Source organism: Temnothorax longispinosus, chromosome 2, assembly GCF_030848805.1.
Source record: "Temnothorax longispinosus isolate EJ_2023e chromosome 2, Tlon_JGU_v1, whole genome shotgun sequence".
NCBI lineage: Eukaryota > Metazoa > Arthropoda > Insecta > Hymenoptera > Formicidae > Temnothorax > Temnothorax longispinosus.
This window is the reverse complement of record NC_092359.1, coordinates 330,824-347,435: the sequence shown is the minus strand read 5'-3', so window position 1 is coordinate 347,435 and position 16,612 is coordinate 330,824. Positions and strand designations below refer to the sequence as shown.

Genomic DNA, 16,612 nt, shown 5'->3' with positions numbered 1-16,612 from the left:
TATTTCTCGAAATTTCTTTAATGTCATTTGTCGCATTTTCGGCGCGCCGACGTTCTCGCCGAGTAAAAACAACGGTAGCGTTGTCGTGCACGCCGCGCGCCGGCATGTCCGGACTCGGCGTCGGCGATCTAGGTCAAGGCCATTTAGAAAGAAAATCAATAATGTACAGCTGCTCGTCGAAAGTAGGTCAAGGCCATGTGTCGCTGGCTTGGCGCGAGAAATCGACGCGCGAGCGACTTTTTATTTTATTTTAACATTTCAGAGCTTCGACTTTCTCGAGCTTCACCGAAAGCCGCCGGACGGTATTCGTGGCTACACATTTCTTGTTGGCTAGCATTTTGCAACAGCATTCTGCTTCACATTAAAGGACACATAACAATATTCAAATAAACTTATTTCTCGAGATTCAGTCGGTGTCGCGTATCGTACTTCAGAGCGCCGATCTTCGGATATACGCGACACCGACTTAATATCTCGAGAAATACGTTTATTTTAATATCGTTATGTGTCCTTTAATGCGAAGCATACTCTCTCGAACAATATTAGACGATAAAAAGTTTTAGAATGCTGTTGCATAATGCTAGCCAACGAGAAAAAGGAGCTACGAATGCCGTCGCTCGCGCTCGGTAGGAAGGTAGACGGTCCGAAATGTCACAAACGACACAAAACAAATCGCGAGAAATACATTCATCTCATCATTTTTATGTATCCTTTAATGTGAGGCATGCTCTCTCGAACAAGATTAGACGATAAAGAGTTATAGAATGCTGTTGCATAAATGCTAGCCAACGAGAAATGTGTAGCCACAAATGATCTGTAAAAAAGACGAAGCGCTAAATTCTGACGCACAGTACTAGACGAATCATGAGAAATATTTGTATGATGATAAATGCTAAGTGTCTTTTGATGCAAAGCATCTTCTGTTCTATTATATTCAACGATAAAAGGTTTTAGAATACCTACTATAATTAACATAACGGTGATCCGCGAAAAAGTTATTTAATACAAAGAGAGAGTATATATGTCTTTTTCTAATAAATTCACCAATAAAGTTTCTCGATTAATAGCCAGCGAGAAAAAGAAGACTTCGAATACTAAAATATGCAACATTAAACTAATCTCGTAAAAAATATCTATGTATATGTTGACAATGCCATGCGTTTGTTAACGACATTGCACATATATGCTCTCTCGCTCTCGAAAAGAATGAAATAAAAATGATTTTCATCAGAATGCTGTTTTATAATGGTGATCGACGAGAGTCGCGCGACTATGAAAGTTGACTTTAGAAGCGGTTCGAATTTCGAGATATCCATTTTTTTGGGCAATCTATGGAGTTTATTAATCTTTCTTACGCCATTTAACGACTAATATTTAACATTAAACATTATTATAATATTGTTAAATAGTTTTGATTAGCGAGAGCGCGGGCGTGTCTTCATATACGCCTACTTTATTAAAATCGGTTTAAGTTTCGAGATATCTTTTTCTTTTATCATCAAAGAAGTTTGTTAATTTTTCTTAAGCCATTTGGTGGTTGAAATCTTTTTGCAATGTTGTTAAATAGTTTGCATCGACGAGACACACGCCACGTCTCACGTCTACTCCAATAGTGATTTGTTTCTTAATTTTCACAATGTGTGTGTGCGGGGCTTATAATCTTTTTAACTATATTGCTTTGGTTTGTAATAGATGCTCGCTTATTGCCCCTTTTATGCGGGGTCTACAATGCGAGTCGTGAGCAGACACAATTAACTGTTGAGTTCGTCTTATCAACACTCTGCGTTGCGTGGTTGGTTCTAAAAGTAAAGCCCATTCTACAATAGCCGTAAAAGTATGTTTTAAGACGTAAGCAGTAAAAATTGACCAACTACAGTCGATCATTCTTGGATTGTAAAAATCCCATTAGTCAATAGCTTACTGCTTACGTCTTAACGCATACTTTACGGCTATTGTAGAATTCAGACGGAACAGAACGCGGGAATCTAGTACTGTCACCCTAAGGGTACATTCACAGTACCGACCAAACTCGCGATTCCAGAGATGCGATTGGCCGTAGACGAGTGTTGCGAACCGCGTCTCAAGCCCGCTGATAATCGAACGACGAAAACTTGGCCGTACATACATCAACTAAAATTTACTAAAACAAAAATATGCCGTGTTATTTTCACATTCTCAGTGCCTCTGGTCGCGACTCGCGAGTCTCGAGCCTTGAGAAGAATCGGCATATTCGGCATTCGACGATCATCGCTCGCGCCCGCGCCTCCGCGTCCGTCGCGGTCGTCGTGGAACGGCGGAACCGCGGAAGACGGGAGAGAGAATGAGGGAGTCGTATCTGAAAATCTGAGGGCCGATTTCAGAGTCTCCGATTAAACTCACTCTTCGTCTCTTTCCAGGGGGACAGTTAGAAAGAGATGCAGAGTGAGACTGTGAAATCGGCTCTGAATCGCCCAAGTGGAACGCTGCGGAACGTGGAAGGTGGAACAAGGCACGTTGTCGAATTGTCGATTGTTGACTGTCGAGTGTCGAGAGTGGTCGAGACTGTCGAGAGTGTCGAGTCGAGCGTCGAGTCGAGCACGTCTACTCGCAGCTCGCAGTACTCGCCGTCTGCGGATAGGTAAAGCTGCACTATTTTACGCTATTTGCACCTGAAATGAGATAGATATGTGATTTACGTGCGAGGAAAGAGAGACGAGAGGGAGAGAGAGAAGCCTTGCGATTTGCGAATTGCGAGAGAGAGAGAGAGAGAGAGAGAGAGAGATTTGCCAGCACAGCAGGCACAGCTCCTAGATGACAATATGACAGACTCTGAGCTTTCTCGCGGCGAGCGGCGAGCGGCGAGATGCACCTCCCTCCTTCTCTTTCTCTCTCATTCTCTCTCTCGTCCTAGAAAGTTTTCCCTGCACTTTTTTCCAGCGGTCGAAAGTGACCTTACCTTACAATCCTTACGTCTTACTCCGGAGTCTGGGCCGAAGTAGCGATCGCGTCGCGATTATCCCGGCGGGGGAGGCACGTGAACGATTTTGTGTGACGCGAGTATTAATTCCGCAAGTCTGTCACTCTTGGTCGGCAAATACGCACGTTTCGGCAGCTAGGTACAGTACAACATGGTTCTGTATTTTAATTTGAAAAGTGATAGCTGTACGAGATAAGAGACAGTGAAAGAGAGAGAGAGAGAGAGAGTGAGAGAGAGAGAGAGAAATTCGTTCTATCTCGACACTTCGACAGACAACTCGAGACAACTTGTCCTAGGAGCCTAGGAGCAACCGTTGAAGGATATGATTACATTGATTTGTTAAATTTGTCCTAGTAAAGATCCGTTAGTTAGATCCGTATTGTTGGCTAATATTCTAAATTTAATCCCGCGTGGTGTTAACGAACTCCGAAGAAAAACAAAGTTGTGCTGTTATCGCCAATATTTTATATTACATTCCCGCTTATCTGTGGACTCTTCTTGTTTCTAGGATGGCTCGTGGACAGCAGAAGATACAGTCTCAAGCTAAGGCGGCGGAAAAAAGCGCGAAACTGAAGAAACAGCAAGGACACAGTGCCAATGATCAAAAAAAGGCAGCACAGAAAGCGCTGGTGCACGTGTGTACCGTATGCAAAGTCAGAATCTTTGTTGTCTGTGGATTTTTCGAGACTCCTTTATATAGATTTGACGTAAATTCTTTATTTGCAGGCCCAAATGCCAGATCCTAAGACTTACAAGCAACACTTTGAAAATAAACATCCCAAGAATGAACTGCCAGATGACTTGAAGAATATATGAGGGTACGAACTGTTGTACTACAGTGGGGATTGGGTGAGAACGCAGGAAAAGTTTGCTGCAACTGACAAAGTGATATAGTTCAACATTCATCTGATCATTGCATAGTTTGAGAAAATGAATTAAATCTTGTTAGTGTTTTAACTAATCTATCGCACTCAACAGATTGTTGTGCACAACTCAGAATGTTAAGCGTAATTGATGATTTACTTATGGAAAATCTTGATTTGTAAACAGTTTTTGCATACGTATCATATAATCAATACTTTTCACGTAAACGTTACATCTGGAGAGATTCTGTGTATATTTCTAAATAAAGTTCATAAATTTCATGGCAAAATTCTGAAATATTTTAACGAAAGGAAAAACGCAGTATATCGTCGATTTTCTAATTCTATTACGAAGGAAGATAATTTATAAGAATAATATAAATGATTAGAAAGAATAATTAAATCATTATTTATACATTAAAAAAAAGCATTCTTGTCCAAGTTCTTTATAACGTGTTATTGCTTGAAAATATTTCTATTTGAACGAATGCGCGTTATAGAAAAATGTTCTCGCATTATAAATTTTAATTCCATACTTCATGACAGGAATATTATTTTCTATCATTATCTTTGTTGCATTTAATTAATAGTTGTGGTATATTTTAAGGTAGAAGTTTATAAAAACAGTTTTTAAATTATAAGAGGTTGAATGATACATAACAGTCTTTAACTACATGACCAACTGCCAATTTATAGTTGATTGTATTGTATGCTCTTTAAAATAAGAACGATCTAAGTGGGGATATATTACATAAGCCAGCCTTCCCTTCACGTTTGTAGAGGTAAATATTTTTATTTCTGTTTGTAACGGGGCTTGTCATTCGCATTATACCGGGCTATTCACAGACACACGCATAATTCCTGTTACAGAAAATATTAATAAATAATAATAATGCATTTTATATGCTCGTAAAATATGTAGTACTTACAGTACCGTAATGAACTAAGAATAATTGATTCATCCTACATTGTTATGTATTTATGTTATTATAAGAAATGTAAGAATATTCTGTTGGCTTCAATAAAGAATCCATTATTCTTCGAATGTAATATTATTAACATATTTCAGAACGCAAATTCTTTCTTTAAATACGAACGCGCGAACGAAACGTCTGTTTTAACATTGAAACTTCATTACACACATATTGCGCAAATGTTATGAAAGTACACATTCGGATCGATCGCGATTATCTTTTGCAGTTTTATTTGTTCGCTATCGCTACATCATCAACTTGCGAGTCATCACTTGCGTCATATCAGAATGCGTTTTCTTGATAATGATGACGGTGTAATGATGACGTATAATAAACTCTGCGTTGCAACGTATTTCTCAGATAATGATATTACCAACGATATTCGCACAATGATTGTACAATTTCGTGATAAAAGTCTGTCGATTATTACAGTCATGTAGCAAAGTAACCGGCACATTATAATTAGCTTTTGGGCCAGAAATAAAACAGAACGCACTGAAATGGTGATTGATACAGCGAGCATAATTAAATAAATTAAAATTAAAATTTTATCAAGGGCTCAACGGATTAAGAAATCAAATAAAGGCAATAGAGATTACGAGTTGAGCTAAGTTTTTATGCTACAATTTAATGCTAAGACTAGTGTTGATTGTACTACAGGGAATAATTATTTAAATATAGTGATGGCAATATCTCTGAGTGGCTCCACCTAATGAGAGGTCATTTTTTCCAACAATTTCCGAAGCTTTCGACATTTTTGGACATATTGTAAAATACATTAATAGGGAAACGCGTTAACAAGAAGAAAAATACGAAAGACGAACTAGCGTTACTTGATAAGTCAGTGTATATAAATAATTTAATATAATATTTACATAACTTCGATGACAGTCTATAAATTACAACTGAGATTGTGGAGAATTTTGTTAGCAAAGTTATAATAGATATTAAGTCATTGATATATCAATAATGTATCTCTCAAATGATTCCAGCTTCTGTCATATTCTTCTTCTTCTTCTTTGTTAATGCGTTTTCGAACAGCTTTGCCTTAACTGTGTCACTAAATGTGTCACTATATATATATAATGCAAAATATCTGACAATGAGTATCTACTAAATTCGCTGGTGTAAATATTTTTATGGCTATGTATATATTTAGACTTTGGGCTATGTTATATCAATTGGTCACGTCATATGTATTTTAGATTTTAGTCGATAAATGTTATTTATGTTATAGATGATGTAATATCTGTACATGTGTTTTAGAAAATGTTAAAGGACAACTTTTAGATGTCTTAAGACATGCGTCTTTTAGACGTGCGTGTTGTCTGAAAAAGATTCGTTGTATACGTGAAAAAGGTGATCATAAGAATAGGAGCATTAGTATTGAATACTGATCGATTGCGAAGAGAGAACGCGAGTTGCAAGGATGACTAGCGATATTTAATTGACGCTTGAATACAAAGTGAAGGAGCACTTGCTAATTGCTCGAATATTGCTTATAATTGGCGACTCACGATCGCAATCTCGGCGCGGCGAGTCTCGGGATTGTATCTACGAAAATGTTCTTCAAAGTCAGAGGATGTCACGATCGTCGCGATTGGTTGGGGTCGTTCGCTTTTATCTAATGTTATTAAACCGAATCGTCGGCATCGCGCGAAAACTTACATCATATTGAGAAGTAATCCAGTGATAGAGTCATATTAGCACATTAGTGTATGAGTTCGCGTTATCGCACCGACTCTTATATACATCATAGCCGATAGCGTATATAAATGCGGCGATTGCTATATCATCGCGGCAGTTTTCATTTACGTGTAGTGTGCGGTTTTCGTATTAATATTCAGTGTCGAACGAGAGCTGTACGGTTTCGTCGTCGTTGAATTGAAGGTACGGTATCTCGTATAAGAGAGGAGGAAATAACAAGTTCAAAAATGCAAATAAGCGGCTTGATCCATATTTTTCTTAAGAAGAAAAAGTGTGAAAGTTAAATTTAAATTTGCGCCAATTTCTATTCATTTTTTATCGTTGTAGTTTAAGTAAATTTAGATTTTTCCCAAGTTGTTAAAAAAGTGAGTTAGAAAGAGATTATTGAACTTTTTAAATATATATACATTTGTATTCTGTAATTGTGAACCGAGATTTAATTTGCGAATTATTAGGAAATAAAGAAAAAAGAAGAATATAAAGTAAGCGATGATGACAGCTAAAAATTGGAAAGTTATTCTTTCATGCCTTTATTCATTTCTATAATTCACTTGAACGATTTGCGCTAAAAGTCAAACTATACATATAGCCGAACGATCCATCAATCAATAAAAATAAATTATCGCGACATTTAAGACTGTACGAATAATTTGACGATTTCATCAATCTGACGTTATCAATTATCAAATGTATCATATTGAATAGTCGCAGAGTAGTTGTTATATCAAAATTATCATCGAGAGCCATTATCATGTATATATTAATATTGATTGTTACAATGAATATTCCTTCCGCTGCACTGTCACTGCTTGGATTCCGGTGACGCGGAGTTGCATCATTAACACGTTTAATTACGCGACCGCTTCCGCGTTTAATCTTGTGCACCGAGATCGTCGCCCGCGCTCAATCAAGGTGTAAATAGAAAATGCTAAGAGACGACGGAATTATTCTCAATGGGCACGTGGCATCGGATAACATGGGAAGGAGAGGTCACCCTTCTTTCATTTGCCCTCGGTATAAACCTATTGCACGCTTGACTTATGTCAAAAGCCCTTGATAACATTACGCGAGATAACAATAATTTATGCGAAACACCGTGCTGACGAAGCTATCTGGCGAAGTCACTCTTGTAGATAAGAATTTGTGCCAGAATGCGCGATTAATCTTGGTTTCATTTAAAAAAGCAGTTAACATGTAGCAGTAACAAATAGTTAACGTGGGACAACATGAAAAGTAGTCAATTGAAATTATGGGTACGATAATTATAATCGGGATTAAATAATCTACATGCATGTGTGTAGTCGAGCAAATATAGTCACAAGAGAAAAAAATAATGAAAAGAATAATGAAAAAAGATATAAAATACTCGCTATTTTATGCATATGACTAAGAAATAGTGATTGAAACGACAAAGGCAAAATAGCGACATAAACTGTACGATTTCTTTTTAATAAGTTAATTCTTTTCAACATATTTTTGTTTTCACAGTACAATTTATACCGCGTTGGTTCCATAGTTCTATCGTAAGGTGTCTCATTCCCTCGCGATGGTGGATTCCGTGTTTCGTACCCGTTCCCTCGGTACGGCAGCCGAGGGTGTCAGGGATCAGTACGCGGACGGCAAAGCGGCAAAGGTCTGGGAGGTTTTCATCGGCGACAAGAAACAACGTACGCAAAACTATCGGGACTTCCTGGTAGGGCTACTGCGGCAGAAGGGATGTCATCGAATATTGGATGTCGCCTGCGGTACCGGCGTCGACTCCGTGATGCTGCTGGAAGAGGGTTTCGAAGTCGTCAGCGTCGATGCATCTGACAAAATGCTCAAGTACGCGCTAAAATCCAGATGGGATCGTAGAAAGGAGCCTGCCTTTGACAACTGGGGTGAGCAAGTTGGACGTTTGATATTTCAATAGGATTCGATTTTTCATGCTTAAAAAGATCTGAGAAAAATTAAAGAAAGATAAAACGCGGAAGATATTCTGCGAAATGTGAAGAGAAAAACAAGCGTTAATCATTTCACACAGAAACTCGAAATAACGTGTTGACGCAAAAGAGTTTTGGCTCTGAAGATTTAAGTGAATGTTGCAACAATGCAAGACATTGAGTGCATTTCGATGGTCTTTTTGCGTATCGATAAAAGTTGTTATTGTTAACGCGTATGGGTTTACACAATCTAACAAAATGTTATTTATACACAATACATATACATATATTTACATGATCATTGTGAAATCAAAACCAGATAAAGCAGTTTAAAGCACGCGGTAATATATCGCTCGAAAACAGTCACCGGATGACCGGACTGCTTATCGTTATACTTAAAACTGGATTGCTTTATCAGTAATAGAAGTATAGAAAGAAAGGATCTTGCTTATCAGCAAAGGTCAATCGCGACATTTCGTTTTCTAGCTTGCTAGCCTTCGGCCTTGTGATTTCAATCACATATATTAAACTGAAAATGAGAATTATCTATATGTCAACAAAATTGAAGCAAATAATAATATCAAAAGTTATACTAATAATAATTAACGAACTATTTTAATTATTGGAGTTTTAGATATTTTTAATTTTTAGAGTATTAAGGAATTATATTCACAACAAAGTCCTAACGAAAAGTCTATAAGAAAAAAAGCAAAGATTTTATTGTCGACGTCTAATTTAAGAGAATTTTATAAGTCTCTGCTGAGACTGCTGAGACACCTTTACAATGATTATCATTTTCGATTGTGGCAGTGATCGAAGAAGCGAATTGGCTAACTCTACCCAGCGATATTAGCCATCTCATTGGAGAAGGCTTCGATGCCGTTATATGTTTGGGAAACAGTTTCGCTCACATGCCCGATTCTTTCGGTGATCAGAGAGAGCAGAGGTATTAAATTTATCATATTAGATCGTATTAGATTAGATTATCTTTGGTTGATATTTCGGAGCATTGGTTCTCAAACTTGCGAAATCTGAAAACTTGATGGATTAATATATGTCAATTATTTATACAATATTTGATTATTCTAGACGAGCTTTGGCGAATTTCAAACGTTGTGTAAAGCCGGGAGGCTTACTGCTCATCGATCACAGGAATTACGATTACATCATCAACACCGGTCAAACTCCTTCAAAATGCATATATTATAATGTAAGTGAACATTAGAAGAAAATATTACACTCTTTCATTATTTGGGAAAATTTTACGTTAAAAACTGCCAACTTTTCGTATTGCAGAGTCAGCGTATGACGGACATCAAGACATCAGTGCTTTTTGTTTCCGGAAAACCAAAGATTGTTATTATGGATTATATGATCGCTCTGGATGAGGAAGACAATGACAATCCCGAATATATTAGCGAATTCAGGCTGTCATATTATCCTCATAGATTGACAATTTTCCGCGACATGCTAACCGAGACATTCAACCACGGGGCGAAACACACCATTTACGGTGACTTTAAACCGCTCAATCAGGTCGACCAACCCGGGTTTTACATCCACGTACTGGAAAAGCAACGTTAAAGTGAGACATCGATATAGACAGTCACTGTAACTACGTGACTTTTGTTTTTAAATGATATCATCAGTTTTTCGGAACAAACGTTTCGCATACAGAATGATATTCGACGTAGAATGTGTTGAATCAATTAGGTTCATGAAATCACGAGAATTTCGCGCGCCGCGCATGAATCTTGAACAAGTGAATAAGTTTCACGATTCTAGAAAATATAGTGTAGAGAATGCAGATTATTTTGAAAAAGCTCCCGTTTTAAGATTCAGAAAGTTTCTGAAACTTAATCGTCAATGAGAGAATTTCTCGGAGGAAATTGCAACTTTGTTCTTCGCTTGCCTTTTAGATGTATTTTTGTTTAAATCCATTCAAAAAACACTGTTCATTTCGTTAAACAATACTCATTTTTCTTAGAGGCATTTCTAATGAAAGCGAATAATTGAATTGTGTATTTATCTCGAATGCTCTCTCTGTGTTAGCTTTGTTAATATTGTTTTCACTAGTAACTTCACTAGTTTTCACTATTTTATAAGGACAATAATAATTAACACGACAATAATAATTAACAATAAGAATTAACACGAAAAAAACTGAAACACATATTACAAAGAAAAATTGTTAATACTCTTTGTGTTTGATATCGAAGTAAATATTACATTTTGTTCGTGGTTAATCACGATCACCATTCGAATTGAGTTTGCGTTTATCTATATTACTGAGTTTCGTGTTGCGCGTTTCATGTGTCAGCGGGTCACGTGCATCCCCTTGGCAGTGAAAAGGTTCCATCAAGCGTGGAAATTGCTCGCGGCTATCGCTACATCTGGTAGTTACACTGACCGGCTTTTAGCTGTAAACGAGTCAATGGTTGGTTTGTCATCAGATTACAAAACCAATCAAACCCAATGTAATTCGACTTGGCGTTAATCGGACCCGTTTTCTACGCGTCGGCTTTTTCGGTATCACTAGCTGAAGGAGAAATTCGACGACGACGCGTCACGGCGGGCTAGAGCCTAGAGCTAGAGAAAAAGGGCGAGACAACAGGGGTTGCGCGCCGCGACGCGACGCGACGCGCCGCGCTGTTGTGGGTCTGTGAGTGGGGGATATGGTGTTTCTTCTTTCGGGGGTAGTCAGCGCCGCCACGGCATCACGCAGGGTGAGGGTGAGTCTCAGTTCTCAGTCTCCACTCGGTCATCCTGCCGAACGGATGAATTTGGGTGAATTGGAGGAATCTATCTATTCGCGCGTACGCACGCTTGTTCTCTCACACAAAATTCCACTCGAATTCGGTTTTTCCCTACTCCCCTTGACCTTTAGAGAAAGGTTGGTCAACTTTGGCTCGCGGATAATTTGTTACTTGAACACAGTGTTTGTATCTCTCCTATCTGCCACCAAGATATACGTATCGGGTGCGATTTGTGCAATTTTTGTGTGGGAACGTGGTGCCGCAACCGGTCAGCGCGCGTGCACCCCACGACGATCGATCGACTCGGGATACGATACGATCCAGAGAGGCGATGGACGGAACCACCCTCCTACGAGACGACATAGGAACTCGACGAGATAAGGAACTCGAAGACAAGGAACAATAATATACGTGCTACTGGTACGCGATTATATGGCAAGATCGGATCGCGATTGCTCGATTTGCTCCAACCGCTCCGATTGCGCCTGATATGCGCCGACTTGACGTTATAAAGCTTATCGAGAAACGGGTCTATAACGGTCGCGCCGCGTGGCATGTGACCTAGCTCGAAACGATCGTTCTTGCTCGGTCCCGAACTGCTGCGTGAGGCGTGAGGCGTCAAAAATTTATCGCGCTTACTGTAATCATGATCCTTCAATTGAAAGATATATATAAGTAAACGATCGGCAGAATTTATGATCTGCCAATTAAATGTTTTTAATGGAGGGATAAGTAACTAGCGATAACTTGCTTTGTTCGTATTAGAGACATGTACATATATTGGAGAACAGGTGAAACTGGAAGCACAAGAAAGTAGATGAATCCTTAATTGTAATCTCGTGAGATGACGAATGTGTTATAATACGCGGAGAATCTGTATATATACTATCTCTTTCTCTTTCTAGTTCTCGATGTTTCCTTGCTTGCAAGTAAATCGTCTCAGATTGTGTTACAGAAAAATCATAGAATAATAATATTGACCAAAATAGCCTGTCATTAACAAGGATGCGGATAATTAAATTAAATTTACGTTATCAGACAGAATCGTATTCTCAAGAATGTTGATTCAAGTATATATGACAGAATATTGATGATATCTTTTTAATGATATTGATATATATATATTAAATTGTTTGAACAATACATACGATAATATATATAGATTTAAGATATATTATACTACTAATATTCGTTATGATGATTCACAAACGATCGTCCATTGTTTTACTAATTTTGATTGATGCTTAATTATCAAGCTAATGATCATATAATATGTTGCTCATTTGATGAATTTTAACATTGTTATGTTACCTATATTAGAAATTACATCGAAAATAAGAAAAATGACAAATGTAAGATTAAGCAACTAATAACTTGATAAAAACGGGAACAGAAAATTTCATCATCATTTAACGAGGAATTATTTTTCGTTTAAAATCGCGACGATTTTGAATATTGATGTTATTATAAATGTTTACCATCGGCTTTCACTTCTTCAACTTTTGAGAATATATTATATGTATATATGGAGGGGTAAAAGTCATAGTGGTGTAAGGCAAATTTTTTAAAATTTTTTCTCGCGTGCATAGATGCAATCTATACAATATATAAATTGCATCTATGCACACGAAAAAATATTTTTAAAAATTTGACCTACTGACCACTGGTTTTTACCCCTCCATATAATGCGTATTTGAACGTGTTGAATTGAGGCAGCCTCAGTAGTCGACGGTTTTATGGGAACGGATAAGCAACATCGAGTTCTGTCGGCTGTCAAGTGTCGACGATTGAATGATCTTAGTTTTATTTCGCATGGCAGTCACTGACAGCATCACATGGATACGACAGAACTCGAGACTAGTGCAATTCTTATAAAACTGCACTTCTTACAAATCTGTTAATCTGTCTTGTTAATGGGGAAACTTTGTTTAAAAAAGTAAAGAAAATGCTCATGAATATTCGTAAGTTTTAAGCAAACTTTTCATTTTGATCGCTGCTAAACACAATTTAATATTATATTATAATACTATCTTGTATTTTCATACATAAGAGTCATTAAATCAGTTAACGCATATAATTTAATCATGATGACAACAATATTCCGTTTGTGTTTGTTAATTGATTTAGTTCTGATTTTTTGTCATAGTTTATGTTTGAAATTTATTATAAAATTACTATTTTGTAATTGACAATTGATTCACAATCATGTTCACAATAATATCAATAATAATTGAATTTTAGCACAATCATTAAATCACATAAGTATGGTAAGCAATTCAAGACGTTTGTAATGGAAAATGATGACGGTACTGCTGTCAGTAGCATACCCGTATGCTAATATGGAAAGACATCATGATATTCTTATGTTTCCACCCTTACTTGTCGAGTATGATGGCTTAGCAGAGATCGGAATGCATCATAGTCGATTGCGCTTGAATAGGAAGTCTCTCAATCTTACTCTCCAAGGAAACTAAGATGCGGAAGTCAAAGATATCCGCCAAGTTTCATCAATTAAAGCTGTTATGTTGAACTCTGATACCTTAATATTCTCGATCTATAGTGGCTTGTAATTCATTGAGAGTTACAAGTATCTACACGATGTCGTTAATATATCAGTAATCTATCACTGACTTAAGTTTCGTTTAACGTATATCACGTTCTTATATGATTAATAGATACAATTTCAAGCTACTTTTTTGACACGATAGAGTGTATTTTTTTTTGTTAAAAAAGGACGTGAATCAAAAGACATTTTCTCTGAAAAATGTAACATTTTCTTCGAAAATGTATCGCTCTAGTAATGTTTGGTTAAGTGCTTGAAGTGCTTCTGATCATTCCCTTATTTCCTTTTCTGTATATCGACTATGACAAGTTGGCGAAAGAAATGCAATGAATCGTTTGACCATATTCGAATGGAAACGTACATAAGAGGAAAAAGAGATAGGTAGCATCCGATGCAGTCTCTTAAATAAGAAATTAAAAGAATTCGTGATTTAATCGAATCTATGTGGAATCAGTGATCCGCGTGCTGATCTGTGGTAGCCGAAATGTTATTTCTCGCAATATCAATTTCTCGATATAATAATGTTAAAATAAGAAATAAGAAATAAGAAATTATTCTCGCCAATATCCGCATTAAGTTCGTCTTAACCTATTTTTTCTTTTGTGGATTTTCCTTAAAGATATTTTTTTATTTTTACTCTTATTTTTTTATATCAATTTTTGTAATTAATATTAGTCTTTCGACATAATTTTAAATATTGTTACTTTAATGTTAATATTTACGATGCTGGACAAAGATTATTACAGAATAACTTTCGCACACTATATTTATATTAAATGCAAACAATTCGCGTGTAAACAATTTATATTCGTAAATATAATTGCATTTGTTGTAAAATGTTTAAAAGTGCAAAAGTTTGACAAAAGTGGAGCTGATTTGATGTGACTGATTAAAAGACAAAATGCAACAAGGAATTTCCTGGACTTTCATTCAGTTTCTATCGATTAAGCGAGGAGAAAATCCTCACGAGCTTTTCCGCTCGATGTTTTCGTTTGCCCTTTACTATCATACTAGCTTTTTCATACAAAGAAATATCTCCAATTTTATCTTTCACGTTTTATCATCTATCCGTTACACACTATTGATTCGGTTTTATAAGTTCGTCAACATAGTATGTATAGTAAGTATACATATCATAGTTAAACTCAGCAGTTCTCTTTTCTTTCTCGCTATCGATGTAATACATTTTGTAATTCATTCACACTTTTTAACATTTCTTCCTTTATCTATACTATAAACCTAGTAGATTTTGATTTTTTTTTTTTTTTTTAACGCGGGGAAATCTTCTACTACTGGGATCTCAGGCCGAAGCCCGATTTGCCCAGTAGCCCCTTCAAGAAGGGGAAGACCCCCTCGCCTCCGGGAAAAGACGAGGGGAGTGCCGGATTTTTACCGGCTAAAACCCCGCGGGCGTCCCTCTCGGCACGTTTAAGTGAGGGGGCAGCGGGTAGCGCAATGATTCGTCCACCGCCCCCTCCAGTAGATTTTGATCTAGGGATATAATTTTGTTACTTCTGTCCTGTTTTGTTCTGTTTAGATATGTTGAATTAATATAATAACATATGTATTATATATTATATTAATGTCATATGAATCATTTTTATAGTCTTACTTATACATATATAAACAGGATGAATCACTAAATGTGTTACAGGCTAATATTTTTGAAACTAAGCGAGATATGAAATTCTTATTTTTTCGCAACTGTTTGGTATCGAAGCGAACGAAAAAAATTGACTTAATTACACAATGTCCGTTTCGATACCAAACAATCGCTGAAAAATTAGTTTCATATCTCGTACAATTTAAAAAATATTAGCCTGTAACACCTTTAATGATTCACCCTATATATCGTTATTTTCTTTCTTAAATTACCTATGATGCAAGCATTTATAAGATGTAAAAATTTCAAAAATCTTTTTGCATGAAATATTTCTTTTCTTGACTAATCGTGTAATATTTCGTTAATTTGTAAAATAAAATGATTCTAATTAATATAGCTAATTTGAAGAATATATATTATGTCAATCGAAAATTGGATTTTAATTTCTATAAACAGTAAAACGGCACTATAAGAAACAAATTGTATAAAAGTCTGTTAAAACTGTGGACGATATAAAAGAGCGGAGAAAATAGAGGAGTGTATTTATATGATCGCGAATTTTTAGTGTGGACGCGGACGCGAAGTCGCTGTATAACGCTGCAGGGTGCAATTTTTTGCATGAGCGTCATGTCATTCAAATATCGGATCGTGTCTGAAAATAGGCCAAGTGCATTACAAAGGAAAAATAAAAAAACTGAGAATTTAGTGAGTTTCATTTTCGGAACATGTAGAACGTATTTTACATTTCATGTTTTGACCGCACTTTTTCTAGTTTGACTCTGTATAACTTAATCTAGCGAGCTATTTGTCTTTGCTATGACAACTGTACGTAATCTTAATCTGCGAATATTTCACATATCAATCTTTGTGATGACGAGCCGATCCATGGATTAACACTGATACAGCATCACACGTATAATAAACACATTATGTTTTAACGTTTTTACTGTAAAATGTATATACTTGGACTCATTTATTTACAAGAATTGCATGTTTGTATCATTTCTTTCTTTTGCTCTCTAGATGAATAAAACTTTAATCGAATAGCGCGTACTTATCTACTTTCTCAGTTTTTGTCAGTAAACGATATTTTATGATATCTTTCTATTGTCCCGTTTTACATTTTTCTTTCCTTTACAACGCATTCTCGTGACAGTCGACTAGTAAATTCATCGCATACTTAAATGCTAAATCAAATTCGCGTTATTCTACACAAAGCGTGTAGAATAAGAAGTAAGAAGCGTTTTTATGTAGGAGGTCAAAACGAC

The 16,612-nt window shown here is 36.5% G+C and overlaps 3 protein-coding genes across 6 annotated transcripts in view; all 3 read left to right on the top strand.

Moving 5' to 3' along the window:
• Positions 1-2,493: 2,493 nt before the first annotated feature.
• Positions 2,494-4,864, top strand: LOC139808642 (zinc finger protein 706). Of its 2 annotated transcripts, none has more exons than XM_071770852.1 (3): positions 2,494-2,617; positions 3,465-3,609; positions 3,683-4,864. In XM_071770852.1, exons 2-3 carry the CDS (start codon positions 3,466-3,468, stop codon positions 3,770-3,772), a joined length of 234 nt encoding a protein of 77 aa, XP_071626953.1. In that variant the 5' UTR covers positions 2,494-2,617; position 3,465; the 3' UTR covers positions 3,773-4,864. The 2 variants fall into 2 exon arrangements, with proteins under 2 accessions (XP_071626953.1, XP_071626954.1); XM_071770853.1 differs by lacking the exon at positions 2,494-2,617 and adding an exon at positions 2,729-3,095.
• Positions 4,865-5,006: 142 nt separating this feature from the next.
• Gnmt (Glycine N-methyltransferase) lies at positions 5,007-10,686 on the top strand. 2 transcript variants are annotated; one of them, XM_071770850.1, is made up of 5 exons: positions 5,007-6,683; positions 8,017-8,380; positions 9,233-9,368; positions 9,512-9,632; positions 9,719-10,686. In XM_071770850.1, exons 2-5 carry the CDS (start codon positions 8,047-8,049, stop codon positions 10,004-10,006), a joined length of 879 nt encoding a protein of 292 aa, XP_071626951.1. In that variant the 5' UTR covers positions 5,007-6,683; positions 8,017-8,046; the 3' UTR covers positions 10,007-10,686. The 2 variants fall into 2 exon arrangements, with proteins under 2 accessions (XP_071626951.1, XP_071626950.1); XM_071770849.1 differs by having other exon boundaries at positions 7,989-8,380.
• A 150-nt stretch (positions 10,687-10,836) lies between these two features.
• The window catches only part of Eag (ether a go-go), a 74,764-nt gene continuing 68,988 nt past the window's right edge, over positions 10,837-16,612 (top strand). For both annotated transcript variants that reach the window (XM_071770844.1, XM_071770843.1), the window contains exon 1: positions 10,837-11,598. The gene's annotated coding sequence lies outside the window, so the exon portion shown is untranslated. The remainder of the gene's footprint in view (positions 11,599-16,612) is intronic.